General features: G+C 47.2%; 1 protein-coding gene across 5 annotated transcripts in view; it reads left to right on the top strand.

The window, feature by feature from the left end:
- Window positions 1-16145, top strand: part of DOCK2 (dedicator of cytokinesis 2) — a 1661574-nt gene that overhangs the window by 1490149 nt on the left and 155280 nt on the right. For all 5 annotated transcript variants that reach the window (XM_073649510.1, XM_073649507.1, XM_073649509.1 and 2 more), the window contains one exon: window positions 6155-6282. In XM_073649510.1, coding sequence (XP_073505611.1) covers window positions 6155-6282 — 128 coding nt within the window. The remainder of the gene's footprint in view (window positions 1-6154; window positions 6283-16145) is intronic.

Raw genomic sequence — 16145 nt, 5'->3', positions numbered from 1 at the left:
CCCAGACCTGAATATTATTGAACATCTGTGGGATCATTTGAAGAGGGCTGTCCATGCTCGGCGACCATCAAACTTAACTGAACTGGAATTGTTTTGTAAAGAGGAATGGTCAAAAATACCTTCATCCAGGATCCAGGAAATCATTAAAAGCTACAGGAAGCGACTAGAGGCTGTTATTTTTGCAAAAGGAGGATCTACTAAATATTAATGTCACTTTTCTGGTGAGGTGCCCATACTTATGCACCTGTCAAATTTTGTTTGAATGCAGATTGCACATTTTCTGTTAGTACAATAAACCTCATTTCAAGGCAGAAACATTACTGTGTCCAACAGTTATTACATTTATCAAACTGAAATAGCTGTTGCAAAAACACCAATTTTTATAAAACATTAAGCTTAAGATTAATAGGGGTGCCCAAACTTTTTCATATAACTGTACTATGGTACCCGGGTCTGGAGGAGAGTCTCCTCTTCTCCAGACATGTGTACCATCCGCACATTGAATCGCTTAATATCCGCATGTGCACATGTAGTCATGCGGGATATTAAGCGATTTCATGCAAGTCAATGGCGGCAAATACGCTGCATGTCCCCAAAATTAATGGACATGCTGCGTATTTTTCCACAATGATGATCCGCAGCGGAAATTTCCGCAGCCGCAGCATGTGCACAGCACATGAGGATTATCATTGGGGACCATGGAGCACGTATTACCAATCGTTTTTTAAGCTTTTTCGCTGCAGAAATTTCTTTTGTATGCTTTGTTTCCCCTAGAGGAGCTTTCACCAATTTTTTCAAGTTCAACTGGACACATGATGTAATAGCTGCAGAGTGGAATAAAATGTTTTTTTTGTTTGTTTTTTTTTATTTTGCCTGTTTGCTGCGGAAATATTAGCAAAGTATTTGGCGCGTAATGATTTAAATTTTGCTACGTCCAAGTGAGTGTTCTAAAATTGTAACTCGTACAGGGAGAAGAAGTACATGCCCTCAGTGAACATACCCACTTGGACTTCACTAAAGGTAGCTCATTAGGAGCAAAATACTTTGATTTCCAATATCTCCGCAACAGAGAGGCGAAATTTAAAACAAACAAAAACATTTTATTGCTCTCTGTAGCCACTTAGACTACATCATGTGCTCAGTTCAACATGTAAATTTAGTGCAAGGACTTGGCAATAAAAAAAGATAGTGCAGATTAGAGATGAGCGATCAAGCAAAATTCAAATTCCCCTGTTTGCTCGTTTTTTTCTGGGAAATTCATTTGCAGAGAAGTTAATGTCCCTTATTATGCTCTGGGATCTTTCTAGACCCCAGAGCATAATAAACATAACATGTAAAAATATAAAATATAAAAATACTTATACTCACCCTCCGTTCACCTCTCCAGCTCCTCTGCTACCCATCTCCTCCCGTCTGGTCCTCTCTGGATCTTCTGATTCCTTGCTGCTTGCATTAAATCTTTGGGCCTCACCAGAGGTGTAGCTAGAGTTTTGGTCCAGGGGGGGGGCGAAACTTCTGAGTGGGCCCCTAACCAGGTAACCTGATTACAGCTATGGTGGCGCACCCAGATAGTGGATGTAGGAGAACCTCAGAAGATGACCTCACTGTTACTGCCAGTCCTGCAGAACATATAAGAGATCACAGCACAGTTATATACAGTAACTTACGGCTGATGTTCTTTCTGATTAAATAGTTCACTTTTCCCGTCCTTTCCATCTGGCCCAGACCAACATGACAACTCTTCCCTCCAGGACCCAAAGTCTCAGGTCTGCAGAGATCACAACAAAGACACATTTGACTCCTTACATTTCAGGCCCCATCCCCATCTATTCCCAGCCAGCACAAACCCCTCATCCTGCTGATACCCCAATACTGAGCATCTGTTGCTGTATGTGTCCCTATTACTGCTCTCCAAATGGTAAAACAAACCTCTAGAATATAGTAATGCCATGTGCAAGTGTCCTAGAAAACAGTGACCACATTTTGCTCTCTAGAAAGTAATAGTGCCCTCTGTGTGCCCCTATGACAGTCATAATAACCTGAGTTCCCCTATAACAATAAGTGGCCACTTAAGATGTGATAATGTCCTGAGTCTCCCCCATGTACAGCTCCCCTATACACAGTATGATGCTCTCTTATACACAGTATAATTCCCACTCACTGTATAGTACCCCACACAGTCTACTGACCCCTTAGTAGCCCCCAAACTGATGGATCCAACACTGCATGATGGCCCCCACACTGTGCAAAGATCCCAAATTATCTCCCACACTGTATGATAGCCCTCACACTGTGCAAAGACCCCACATTATCTCCGACACTGTATGACCCTAACTGTAATCCCCACACTGTACAGATAGCCCACATATAGTATAATGCCCCCCCATAGGCAGAGTCTGAAGTATAATCACCCCCATAGGCAGAGTCTGTAGTATAATGCCCCCCCATAGGCAGAGTCTGTAGTATAATCACCCCCATAGGCAGAGTCTGTAGTATAATGCCCCCCCCCATAGGCAGAGTCTGTAGTATAATGCCACCCCACGGGCAGAGTCTGTAGTATAACCCCCCCCCACAGGCAGAGTCAGTACTATAATGCTCCCCCCTTCCCATAGGCAGAGTATGTAGTATAATTATCCCCCCTATAGGCAGAGACTGTAGTATAATGTTCCCCCCTCAAAGGCAGAGTCTGTAATATAAAGTCCCTCCCTTATAGGCAGAGTCTGTAGTATAAAGTGCCCCCCTCCCTCATAGGCAGAGTCTGTAGTATAATGTTTCCCCCCCATAGACAGAGATTGTAGTATAATGTGCCCCCTCATCAGAGACAGAATCTGTAGTATAATGTGCCCCCCCTCATAGACAGAGTCTGTAGTATAATGTGCCCCACCATAGGCAGAATCTGTAGTATAATGTGCCCCCCCCTTATAGGCTGAGTCTGTAGTATAATGTTCCCCCCCCCTTATAGGCAGAGTCTGTAGTATAACGTGCCCCCCCTCATAGGCAGAGTCTGTAGTATAATGTGCCCCCCCCCACCCGAATAGGCAGAGTCTGTAATATAATATGTCCCCCCCCACCCGGGTGAAAAAATTAATACGCTAAGAACGATACTCACCTCTCCTCCTCGTTCCCTCGCTGCTCTGAGTGCCATGCCCGACCCGAACATCTTCAGCACAGCGGGCCAGGCGCCATGTTATGACGTCACCGACGTCAGACTCAGAGGGGACTGATGGTAGAGGGATCGTCGCGCTCCCTCTCTCATCAGTGAACTTGCGGCGGTAACGGGTGGGGGGGCCCGATGCTATTCAAGGGCCGCATATCGGTCGCCGGGCTGTGCAGGGACATTGAGTCTCCCTGCTCTGCCCGGAATGTAACTGTATTGGCATGCTGCGCACACCGGATACAGTTGCACAACGTAGCTCCGGGTGGGCCAATTCAATTCTGTGGTATAATGCCCCCCCCATTGGCAGAGTCTGTAGTATAATGCCCCCCCCCATGGGCAGAGTCTGTTGTATAATCCCCCCCACAGGCAGAGTCTGTACTATAATGCTCCCCCCTTCCCATAGGCAGAGTATGTAGTATAATTATCCCCCTATAGGCAGAGTCTGTAGTATAATGCTCCCCCTTCCCATAGGCAGAGTCTGTAGTATAATTACCCCCCCATCCCCCCATAGGCAGAGACTGTAGTATAATGTGCCCCCCCCATAAGCAGAGTCTGTAGTATAATGTCCCCCCTCATAGGCAGAGTCTGTAGTATAATGTCTCCCCCTCCCTCATAGGCAGAGTCTGTACTATAATGTTTCCCCCCATAGGTAGAGATTGTAGTATAATGTGTCCCCTCATCATAGGCAGAATCTGTAGTATAATGTGCCCACCCTCAAAGGCAGAGTCTGTAGTATAATGTGCCCCCCCCTCATAGGCAGAATCTGTATTATAATGTGCCCTCCTCATAGGCAGAGTCTGTAGTATAATGTGCCCCCCCTTATAGGCAGAGTCTGTAGTATAATCTGACCCCCCCCATAGGCAGAGTCTGTAGTATAATGTGTCCCCCCCCACCCAGGAGAAAAAATGAATACCCTAAGCACGAGACTCACCTCTCCTCCTCGTTCCCTCGCTGCTCTGAGTGCCGTGCCCGACCCGAACATCTTCAGCACAGCGGGCCAGGCGCCATGTTATGACGTCACCTACGTCAGACTCAGAGGGGACTGATGGTAGAGGGATCGTCGCGCTCCCTCTCTCATCAGTGAACTTGCGGCGGTAACGGGTGGGGGGGGCCCGATGCTATTCAAGGGCCGCATATCGGTCGCCGGGCTGTGCAGGGACATTGAGTCTCCCTGCTCTGCCCGGAATGTAACTGTATTGGCGTGCTGCGCACACCGGATACAGTTGCACAACGTAGCTCCGGGTGGGCCAATTCAATTCTGTGGTATAATGCCCCCCCATTGGCAGAGGCTGTAGTATAATGTCCCCCCCCCATGGGCAGAGTCTGTTGTATAATCCCCCCCACAGGCAGAGTCTGTACTATAATGCTCCCCCCTTCCCATAGGCAGAGTATGTAGTATAATTATCCCCCTATAGGCAGAGTCTGTAGTATAATGCTCCCCCTTCCCATAGGCAGAGTCTGTAGTATAATTACCCCCCCATCCCCCCATAGGCAGAGACTGTAGTATAATGTGCCCCCCCCCATAAGCAGAGTCTGTACTATAATGTTTCCCCCATAGGTAGAGATTGTAGTATAATGTGTCCCCTCATCATAGGCAGAATCTGTAGTATAATGTGCCCCCCCTCAAAGGCAGAGTCTGTAGTATAATGTGCCCCCCCCCTCATAGGCAGAATCTGTATTATAATGTGTCCTCCTCATAGGCAGAGTCTGTAGTATAATGTGCCCCCCCTTATAGGCAGAGTCTGTAGTATAATCTGACCCCCCCATAGGCAGAGTCTGTAGTATAATGTGTCCCCCCCCACCCAGGAGAAAAAATGAATACCCTAAGCACGAGACTCACCTCTCCTCCTCGTTCCCTCGCTGCTCTGAGTGCCGTGCCCGACCCAAACATCTTCAGCACAGCGGGCCAGGCGCCATGTTATGACGTCACTGACGTCAGACTCAGAGGTGACTGATGGGAGAGGGAGCGTCGCGCTCCTCTCATCAGTGAACTTGCGGCGGTAATGTGCGGGGGGGGGCCTGATGCTGGCACCGGGGCCCCCCCTCCTGCTCAAGGGCCGCATATCGGCCGCCGGGCAGTGCAGGGACATCGAGTCTCCCTGCTCTGCCCGAAATGTAACTGTATTGGCGTGCTGCGCACACCGGATACAGTTGCACAGCATATCTCCGGGTGGGCCTATTCAATTTCAATCAAATTTATTCTCTCATCTCTAAAATAGACCCACCAGAACTATAGACATCATGTCCTTTAAAACTCAGATGGCTAAGTGAGAGACCGATTGCAGTGTTGGAAAATGGGTAATGCGTTTTTAGCTCATAAAGAGGTTTGTCAGTTTAGTTTAACAAGTATGTTCTGGACATGGTTTTGTGGTACTAATGCATATATACGTTTTTCTAGCTTCTTTCCTTGAACTTATCAGTACAGACTTCCTCACAGACTACTTTCTTGTCCATAAAAAGTCTACTGGTGGAGGTACATGTGACTAGCTTAATCTATAAGCTTCTTCTAGTTGAAAAGCTGCTTTCCAGTGCTCAGCATTTTTCAATTTTAGGAGGATGATTCAATAATCTGGTCACAGGCTGTATTTTAGGAGCAAAACCTTTTCCACAAAATCATGTCCCTAACCGATCTGTTAAACTAAAAATAAAGAGGCCAACTCCTTTAAGTAAAAATGTATAGACTTTAGTCCAGAGGTTAAGAAGCTGTAGCAACTTGTGTCTAACTCTGGGGCCTCTTTTTTTTCTAAATTTTAGCATAGTCTCAGCTGTATAACCTTGTTGGTGATCTTCAAAGTAACTTTTTACACTCACCAAGTGATTAGACCTTTATTATGTATCCTTTATGGTAATGACACTTTTAAAAATTTTATACTGAAAAAACTTAGATATTGTCAGCATGGATATTCTTTTTATTATTTTCTTACCATTTGATAAAATTAAAAAATCCAAGTAAGCACATGTAGAATACTTTTTTCTGTTAATTTACTTCTCTTGCAGCCCAACTTTGATGAAAGAAGAGTGGGAAGGCCAAGATCTATGCTCCGCTCATATCGACAGATGTCTATTATATCTATGTCCTCAATGGCATCTGATTACAACAGTCCCATCAAATCTGCAGCAGAAAGGTTAGCTATATAATTTGCACCTTAATATTTTAGAAAGTTTATATCCTGTATAGTGATGAGCAAGCACTAAAATGATCGGGTGCTTGTTGCTCGGGTCGAGCAAATCATAATGCTCGGGTGCTCAACCTGAGCAACGAGCCCAATGTAAGTCAATGGGAAACACAAGCATTTTTCCAGCAAAGCACCATCCCCCGGAGGTCTGCAGGAGGCCTAAAAATTGTCCAGATCGATGGGAACAGTGCTGAAATGAAATGCGAGCAGCATGTTCTGACTCCCAATGTTGTCAGAGTATTACGCCACTTTTACAGACTTACAATAAAACATACAAAAACGAAACCAAAATGGATTTTTCTGGAAAAAATGTTAAGGAACATCCTTTCCAGGGTAATGATTTGTATATAAGGTAAGATAAGTACAACCAACATGGCTACGGCATTACAGTGCGTGGCAGGCAATCCCTGCATGTAATTGGCTGTCTAAAGAGCGACAAAAGTGCAAGGCGGCGACCCGAGCTCCCGCCAGAGCAACCCGGAAATACTCGCCGAGCATGTCGAGCAGTGAGATGCTTGGGCGAGTACCGAGCAGTGGCGAGCACGATCACTCGTCACTAATCCTGTAGTGTTTTTATGTTGATGCAGTGGATTTGGAGCTTTATATCAGAAATCCACAGCCCTTGCCCCTGTAAAAATATGGTACTAGATAAACAACATAACAATGTGGACCTATTTGGACTAAAAAAATGATATTCAGTGGTGGATATCCCATTTTAAATGTCTGGTTCAAAGGTTCAATGTTATTTAAAGATGACCTATCACCTCTGAGAAAACCAAAGGACTTAAGAAGAAAATTACTTGACTTCCCCCCACCTTTACAGGGACACAGATTTTACTTTCCTTATACCAGAGAACGTGCAAAATATATTTTCTTGGATTTCCTCCATGTTTACATGCTGCACACAATCTCCTCACGAAAATGGCTGCTTTTTATCCCCTCATTAACAGCCATAGCCAAATTAGAATGGATTTTTTTTACTTTTCCTAATTATATATATATACTAGCTATTGAACCCGTTCTACGCCCGGGTGGCGAGCATTTTTATTGGTATATGGTCTCCGATGCTGGTATGTGCTGCCCCACTCTTGGTATTTGTGCTGCCCCCATCCTGTCCCCACCATCCTATCCTGGTATGCATAGCAGCCCTCATCCCCATCCGGGTATGCATGGCACCCCTCATCCCTATTCTGGTATGCATGGCACCCCTCACCCCCAATCCTGGTATGCATGGCACTCCTCACCTCCAATCCTGGTATGCATGGCACCCCTCACCCCCAATCCTGGTATGCATGGCACCCCTCATCCCCAATCCTGGTATGCATGGCACCCCTCACCCCCAATCTTGGTATGCATGGCACCCCTCACCCTCAATCCTGGTATGTGTGGTACTCCTCATCCCTATCCAGGTATGCATGGTACCCCATCCCTCATTCCTATCCTGATATGTATAATATCCCTCATCCATATCCTGGTATGCATGGCACCCCTCATACCCAATAATGGTATGCATGGCGCCCCTCATCCCCAATCCTGGTATGCATGGCACCCTTCATCCCCAATCCTGGTATGCATGGCTCCCTCATCCCCAACCCTGGTATGCATGACACCCAATCCCTCATCCTAGTATGCATGGCACCCCTCATCCCTATCCTGGTATGCTTGGCAACCGTCTTCCCAATCCTGGTAAGCATGGCACCCCTCATCTCCAATCCTGGTATGCATGGTACCCCTCATCCCCAACCCTAGTATGCATGGCACCCCTCATCCTCAATCCTGGTATGCATGGCACCACTCATCCCCAATCCTAGTATGCATGGCACCCCTCGTCCCCAACCCTGGTATGCATGGCACCCCTCATCCCCAATCCTGGTATGCATGGCACCCCTCATTCTCAATCCTGGTACGTATGGTACACTTCATTCCAAATCTGGTATACATTGCATCCCTCATCCCAATCCTGGTATGCATGGCCCCCACATGCCAAATTTGGTATACATGGCACCCCTCATCCCAATCCTGGTATGTATGGCACCCCTCATCCCTATCCTGGTATGCATGGCACCCCTCACCCCCAATCCTGGTATGCATGGCACCCCTCACCCCCAATCCTGATATGCATGGCACCCCTCACCCCCAATCCTGGTATGCATGGCACCCCTCATCCCAATCCTGGTATGCATGGCACCCCTCACCCCCAATCTTGGTATGCATGGCACCCCTCACCCCCAATCCTGGTATGTGTGGTACTCCTCATCCCTATCCTGGTATGCATGGTACCCCATCCCTCATCCCTATCCTGGTATGTATAATATCCCTCATCCTGGTATGCATGGCCCCTCATCCAAATCCTGGTATGCATGGCACCCCTCATACCCAATCCTGGTATGCATGGCGCCCCTCATCCCCAATCCTGGTATGCATGGCACCCTTCATCCCCAATCCTGGTATGCATGGCTCCCTCATCCCCAACCCTGGTATGCATGACACCTAATCCCTCATCCTAGTATGCATGGCACCCCTCATCCCTATCCTGGTATGCTTGGCAACCATCTTCCCAATCCTGGTAAGCATGGCACCCCTCATCTCCAATCCTGGTATGCATGGTACCCCTCATCCCCAACCCTGGTATGCATGGCACCCCTCATTCTCAATCCTGGTATGCATGGCACCACTCATCCCCAATCCTGGTATGCATGGCACCCCTCGTCCCCAACCCTGGTATGCATGGCACCCCTCGTCCCCAATCCTGGTATGCATGGCACCCCTCATTCTCAATCCTGGTATGTATGGCACACTTCATTCCAAATCTGGTATACATTGCATCCCTCATCCCAATCCTGGTATGCATGGCCCCCACATGCCAAATTTGGTATACATGGCACCCCTCATCCCAATCCTGGTATGTATGGTACCCAATCCCTCATCCTGGTATGCATGGCACCACTTATCCCACAATCCTGGTATGCATGGCACCCCATCCCTCATCCTGGTATGTATGGTACCCCTCATCCCTATTCTGGTATGTATGGTACCCGTCATCCTGGTATGCATGGCACCCCATCACTCATCCTGGTATGCATGGTACCCTTCATCCCTATTCTGGTATGCATGGTACCCTTCATCCCTATTCTGGTATGCATGGCACCCCTCATCCCTCAATCCTGGAATGTATGGCCTCCTCATCCCCCAATCCTGGTATGCATGGCACCCAATCCCTCATCCTAGTATGCATGGCACCCCTCATCCCTATCCTGGTATGCATGGCACCCCATCCCTTATCCTGGTATGCATGGTACACCTCATCCCTATTCTGGTATGCATGGCACCCCGCATCCCCAATCCTGGTATGCATGGCACCCCTCACCTCCAATCATGGTATGCATGGCACCCCTCACCCCCAATCCTGGTATGTGTGGTACTCCTCATCCCTATCCTGGTATGCATGGTACCCCATCCCTCATCCCTATCCTGGTATGTATAATATCCCTCATCCTGGTATGCATGGCCCCTCATCCGAATCCTGGTATGCATGACACCCCTCATCCCCAAACCTGGTATGCATGGTGCCCTCATCCCCAATCCTGATATGCATGGCACCCCTCATCCCCAATCCTGGTATGCATGGCTCCCTCATCCCCAACCCTGGTATGCATTGCACCCAATCCCTCATCCTAGTATGCATGGCACCCCTCATCCCTATCCTGGTATGCATGGCACCCCATCCCTTATCCTGGTATGCATGGCACCTGTCTTCCCAATCCTGGTAAGCATGGCACCCCTCATCTCCATCTGGTATGCATGGCACCCCTCATTCCCAACCCTGGAATGCATGGCACCCCTCATACTCAATCCTGGTATGCATGGCACCCTTCATCCCCAACCCTGGTATGCATGCCACCCCTCATCCCCAATCCTGGTATGCATGGTACCCCTCATCCCCAATCCTGGTATGCATGGCACCCCTCATCCCAATCCTGGTATGCATAGCCCCCTCACCCCAAATTTGGTATACATAGCACCCCTCATCCCAATCCTGGTATGTATGGTACCCCTCATCCTCGTTTGCATGGCACACCATCCCTTATCCTGGTATGTATGGTACCCCTCATCCCTATTCTGGTATGTATGGCACCCTTCATCCCCCAATCCTGGCATGTATGGCCTCCTCATCCCCCAATCCTGGTATGCATGGCACCCGTCTTCCCAATCCTGGTAAGCATGGCACCCCTCATCTCCACCTGGTATGCATGGCACCCCTCATCCCCAACCCTGGTATGCATGGCACCCCTCATCCTCTATCCTGGTATGCATGGTACCCTTCATCCCCAACCCTGGTATGCATGGCACCCCTCATCCCCCAATCCTGGTATGCATTGCTCCCTCATCCCAAATTTGGTATAGATAGCACCCCTCATCCCAATCCTGGTATGTGTGGTACCCCTCATCCTGGTTTGCATGGCACAAATGTCAATGTGACGGGCGCCCCGTCCCTTTTAGACAGACCCACAGACGTTCCTAAATCGAACTCGTACGAAGACCTACAGGAAAGGGGTGGAGACCCTAAAAGATCTAGTGACTGGGTAATCGAGGGCCACCCCTAACACAGAAATATGGATATTAACATTACAAACTCATTTACTTCCGGTAATCTCTCTGGTACAACACTTTTGTTCTAAGGGGAACTGTTTGTTCATAGATTTTGAGAGCCTTAGAAACTTTCCCTGTGGGGCCGGTATTGTCTGGGATATACGTACAACAATGCTCACCTATCATTTTGCATACCCCTCCTTCCTCTGCAAGTAGCATATCCAGAGCTATTCAGTTTTGGAAAGCCATGGTAGATGTGGGTGCTAGTTGGTCAGCTATTCCTTGTAAGGGGTCTTTGGTGTAATTGACAAATCTTTGTTAGTTATAATATATGTAATTTATCCAATCTACGTTCTTGTTAACGGTTATTATGGGTATTATGGACTCAAATCCCGCCTTCACTTGGTCTCAGGCCTTGAATTCGTCTGGCACCCCCCTAAGCACTCCAAGAACATCAATATATATATGTGGGGCAAAACTGCCTTTGAGGTTAACTTCTCTCTTTGCCGTGTATGTGCCTGTAAACCCAACCTCTATTTCCTTTTTGGATCCCTGGGACTCAGATATAAGGTAAACAGACATTATTGCTTTAGTTAAGGCCCATTCCCCAGTCTATTTGCCCTCCAATCTAATCCTAATCTTTATGTCACCACATTCAAGGAAGTGTTGTACCAGAAAGCTGGAATATCATTCTCTTTAGTAATAATTGCTTGGAATGCACGTGTTACCATAACAAAGGCTTCCCCCCCAGCTACTGTCATCAGACAAAGGAACATCAGGGTTGTGGGTTCTTTATCTAGACAAAATCTCCAGGTTGGATGCTGTGAGTATCTGGTTCTAGATCTGAGTCTGGAATAGAAGAGTACACTGTAGTATGTGTTAGTTTTAACTCTTTAGCAAGTCCGACAACAAAATTCACAAGCTCATTATTCCCTGAACTTAGCTGCTGTGGGTAATATTGACCCATTCTAGGTGGCCCCCCAAACAAGATCTCATATGGTGTGAGCCCTGTGGGTTGTCTCGGGGTATTTCGGACTGAGTATAGGGCAATAGGCTGCACCTCCGGCCATGGAATTGACAATTCTTTACTGGCTTTAAGAATTTTGTTTTTTTAAAGTGCCATTCATCCTTTCAACTTTGCCGTTACTTTGAGGATGATAAGGAGTATGCAGGCCCACATCCGCCCCAATCATCACCCAGATTGATTTGGTAACTTCTGCAGTGAAGGCGGGTCCTTGATCACTTTCAATCACTTCTGGAATCCCGAATCTGCAGCTAAGTTCTGCCAGAAGCCTTTTCACTGTAGTTCTAGCAGTCATGTTGGCCACTGGGTATGCATCTGTCCAGCCAGAAAACATATCCACCACCATCAGAACATATTCATATCTTCCACTCTTCCACTGATCAATTTGGATTCTCTGGAAAGGATACTGTGACTTTGCCAGTTTCTTCTTTGGCACATGTTCTGTTCTTCCAGGATTACAAGTGTTACAAATCTCACAGCTCCTAGTATAGTTTGTAGCAAGAGCTGAGATCTCGGGTGCAATATAGAGTTTATTAATAGCTGAAATCATTTGATTCTTCCCTCTATGTATCTTTCCATGAGCCCACTGAACCACTGCAGGATACAGTGGTCTTGGCAGACATATTCTTCTTCCCACTCTCCAGATTCGATCCTTACAAAACATTCCTCCCCGTCCGATCCATCCTTGTTTTCCTTCTTCCGTTACCGCATTCTGCCGATCCACTTAAGTCCAGTGTGTCGGATTCTCTTCCAGTCTTTGCTCCTCTTCATCTTCCAACCCCTTCTTCTTCCAACCCCAAATTTCTCTTTCCCGTTTCTTCCTCATCTCCTCGTTGTCTCTGACTTCTGGTGAACACAAACACATCCGTAGCCCCCACACCTCTGCTTCCTCTGGAAATATTGGTTCCATAGCTGCTGCTTTTGCTGTAATGTCAGCCCTTGGCTTCCTCTGAATTCAGTTTCCCATGAGCCTTAATTTTGATCACAGCCAACAGGTAACTTCCGAGCTTCTAGCAGACTACTCACTGCCGCTGCATTCCGGATTGGAGCTCCACTGGCTGTCTTGTAGCCCCTCAGGGCCCATATCAGGCCAAAGTCGTGAGCAATCCCGAATCCGTACCTCGAGTCCATGTAGATATTGGCCACTCGAATCTCTGCGCACTTGCAGGCTTTGGTCAGAGCATAAAGTTCGGCCTCTTGAGCTGACATATAAGATGGCAGTGGTCCAGCAGAAACAACCGTTGGTGGGGACACCACCGCATATCCGGTATGGTAAGTTCCATATTCATGTGCGTATCTGGACCCGTCAGTATACAGTATCAGATCCGCTTCAGGCAGTGGCTGCTCAGAGACAGTAGGTAGGTGAGAGGTTTCTGCCTTCATGACCTCAAGGCAATCATGGTCACTCGAATCAGGGTATTCATGGTCTTCTGAGGACCCCCCCTAATCTTCAGGGCAGTCCCCCCTTGACAGAGGAAGCAGAGTGGAGGGTTTCAAGACAGTACATCGCCGAAGAGCTATATTTTGTGGTAAAAGGAGCTCACATTGGATTTTGACACGACGTTGCATAGATAGATAGTTGTGCTGGGTTTGTGCAAGGATAGCTTTCAACCTCCATAGTTGTAGGATGGCCAAGTACAACATCTGCTGTTCTGTGGAGGAGTTCTGTAGCTGTAGCTGTAGTAACTTTGCATCCGATGGTGGCCAGAAATTGGAGCAAAGAATAGCTGAACCTATGGCAAGTTTGGTCGTCTGGACAGCAGAGGAATAGATCATCCACATATTGTATCAATGTGACTTCAGGGTTCTCACTCTTCCAGGGTTGGAGACAGGTAGTTTAGGCCAGTGTGAAGTGATGAGGAGAGTTCTGAGCTCCTTGAGGTATAACGGTCCAGGTGTACTGTACTCCTCTGTGCGTAAAAGCAAAAAGATACTGACAATCTGGATGCAGAGGCACACTGAAGAAGGCATTTGCCAAGTCGATTACTGTAAAATGCGTTGCCTCAGGTGGAATTTCACTGAGTAATGTATGTGGATTTGCATCACTTGGGTCTCCAGGATTGTAACTGCATTCACAGCTCTCAGATCTTGCACCATCCTGAATTTATCCGGTTCCCCTCTGCAGTTTTCTTCTTCACTGAAAACAATGGAGTATTAGCAGGAGAAACACAGGGAATTAATGCTCCTTTCTTATAGCAGGAGGTGGGCTTGTTTGTCTAGGAAATAGTTCATTCAGGTTATCTTGTGAGGTCATCTGGCGGCTGAGTGGGTCTGATCTACCTGTGGCACTTTCCACAGCTCGGGTGAGAATTTGAGATTTGTGATAGTCATTGCTGATTAGTCTTATCTCCTTCAACGTAGTTAGTCCTCTATACTCCCCTATAGCTTGGACTATCGCTTGGGCACAGGCTTGTATAGGAAATCCATTCATTCCAGAACTTATAGCAGGAAGAGCAATAGAAATAAGGTTCCTTGTTCCAACATAGTTCAGAAAATTGTTGATTGTAGCTTTAAGTTGTGTCACACACTGATCATGATGATCTTCATCATACACATTCTGGGTGAAGTGTGTATTGCTGCCTGTATTCCGGGTGTGCCAAGATGGCCGCCACTGGAAGGCAGCACACTACAGGAAGGGTGCACCAAGATGGCCGCCACCAAGGGAAATCTGGTCAGAGGCCGGAGGTGATAAAAATGGGTGTAGCAACATGGCCACTGCAGGAAGGGTTGGAACTTTGGGCGGACATAGGTATAACAGATGAAGATGGGGCACTAGGAGTGGCTTGGGTAGTAGCAAGGGGTGGGCCTCCTGGACGGGGCGCATGACATGCAACACAATAATCTGCTGAATGAAATTTGTACAGGTCCACCCCCCCCTTCCGCCATTATTGGGCGGTGGCTGGAGAGCAGTATCTTTGTAATACACATAACATGGCATCTTTCCCTTATTGTCTGTATTTTCTTCCTCAATCCACCCTTCTTTGACAAATTCTTTGCTGTTCTATATCAAGCCAAGGCTGTTTGTAACAATCCTTTTTCTTTTAGCTTGCCCTTTTCCTTCTTCATAATTCCTTGCTATTCTAGCAACTGTAACCGGCCCTTATCTGGTAGCTCGCATATTTTAGTTAACTGTTTAAGTTTCTGCACATACTTTTTCCCTTCTTTCGACAAACTCAGCGCAGGCTTTTTCCACATATATGCACTTTCCAACAACCCATTATCTTCCTTGCTGCATTCAACATCTCGTACTGTAATCTACCTGCCTGGGTACTATACACACAATGACCTTACTCTTTTGGTTTTCTCTACATATTTCCTTCCTTCTCTTCCATTTCTACATATCCTTCATCACAAATCTCATGTGCAACTTTCCTAAACTTTTCTAAACTTAAACACTTTCGGTGAATTCTTAAATGATCTTTTCCCCTCTCGACCAACCATGATAGTCATCACATCCTCTCCCTCCTGAGGGGGGGACACTCTCTTTCTGCTCCAAAGAAACATTAATTAATCACTACTGCCTTCCAACTGACAAAGATCCTTGATTTGTGCACAGTACGAGTCCGGCCGGCCTCAGCTGCTGTTCCACTGACTCACCCCTCCTGTCGAGGGAGTCATGTATGGCTCTAGGTGAAAGGAGGAGAGCTTACGCCAGCAGCTCTCCGGACACTCGATATACTTATATCTGTGTGCGTGTCCTACCCAATCTTCGATCACCTACCGCGACTGAAACTAATAGTGTTCAGTCTCCTAAGAATCTTTGTCAGAAGTTAAGGAAGATTCATACACAGAGCAGCAGTTAGCCAGGAGCGACTACACACCAGAGTTCTTGGAATCACACAGCAGGGATCTGCTCAGTCACACGGGCTGTCCCTAAGGGCCAATCTAGACACCACAAACTCACCAGAGACCGCTCAAAATACGAGTAAGTACTACGGGTTCATTAAATCTGCAGACTTACCGTATTCAGTGATGAGAGTTGATCAGGCTCTCGCTTTGAGCAGTCCCGGCTCGTCCGTAGGTGGTCCGGTGATGGGCACCCTGAGACCTAGAGTTCCCCTCGAGTGTGATCCGAGTCAGGGCACCATTTGTAAAGGTTTCACCAATTTAAGATACACTAGGTAACTGCTCTCCTCCAAATTAAAGATGTCCGAGTGCATGTAGAAAAGCTAATTAGCCAAATCTGCTAATCTGGTTG

Source organism: Phyllobates terribilis, unplaced genomic scaffold (genome assembly GCF_046119375.1).
Source record: "Phyllobates terribilis strain yellow unplaced genomic scaffold, ASM4611937v1 Scaffold_10__3_contigs__length_209671492, whole genome shotgun sequence".
Taxonomy (NCBI): domain Eukaryota; kingdom Metazoa; phylum Chordata; class Amphibia; order Anura; family Dendrobatidae; genus Phyllobates; species Phyllobates terribilis.
This window is presented reverse-complemented; position numbering and strand designations above follow the sequence as displayed.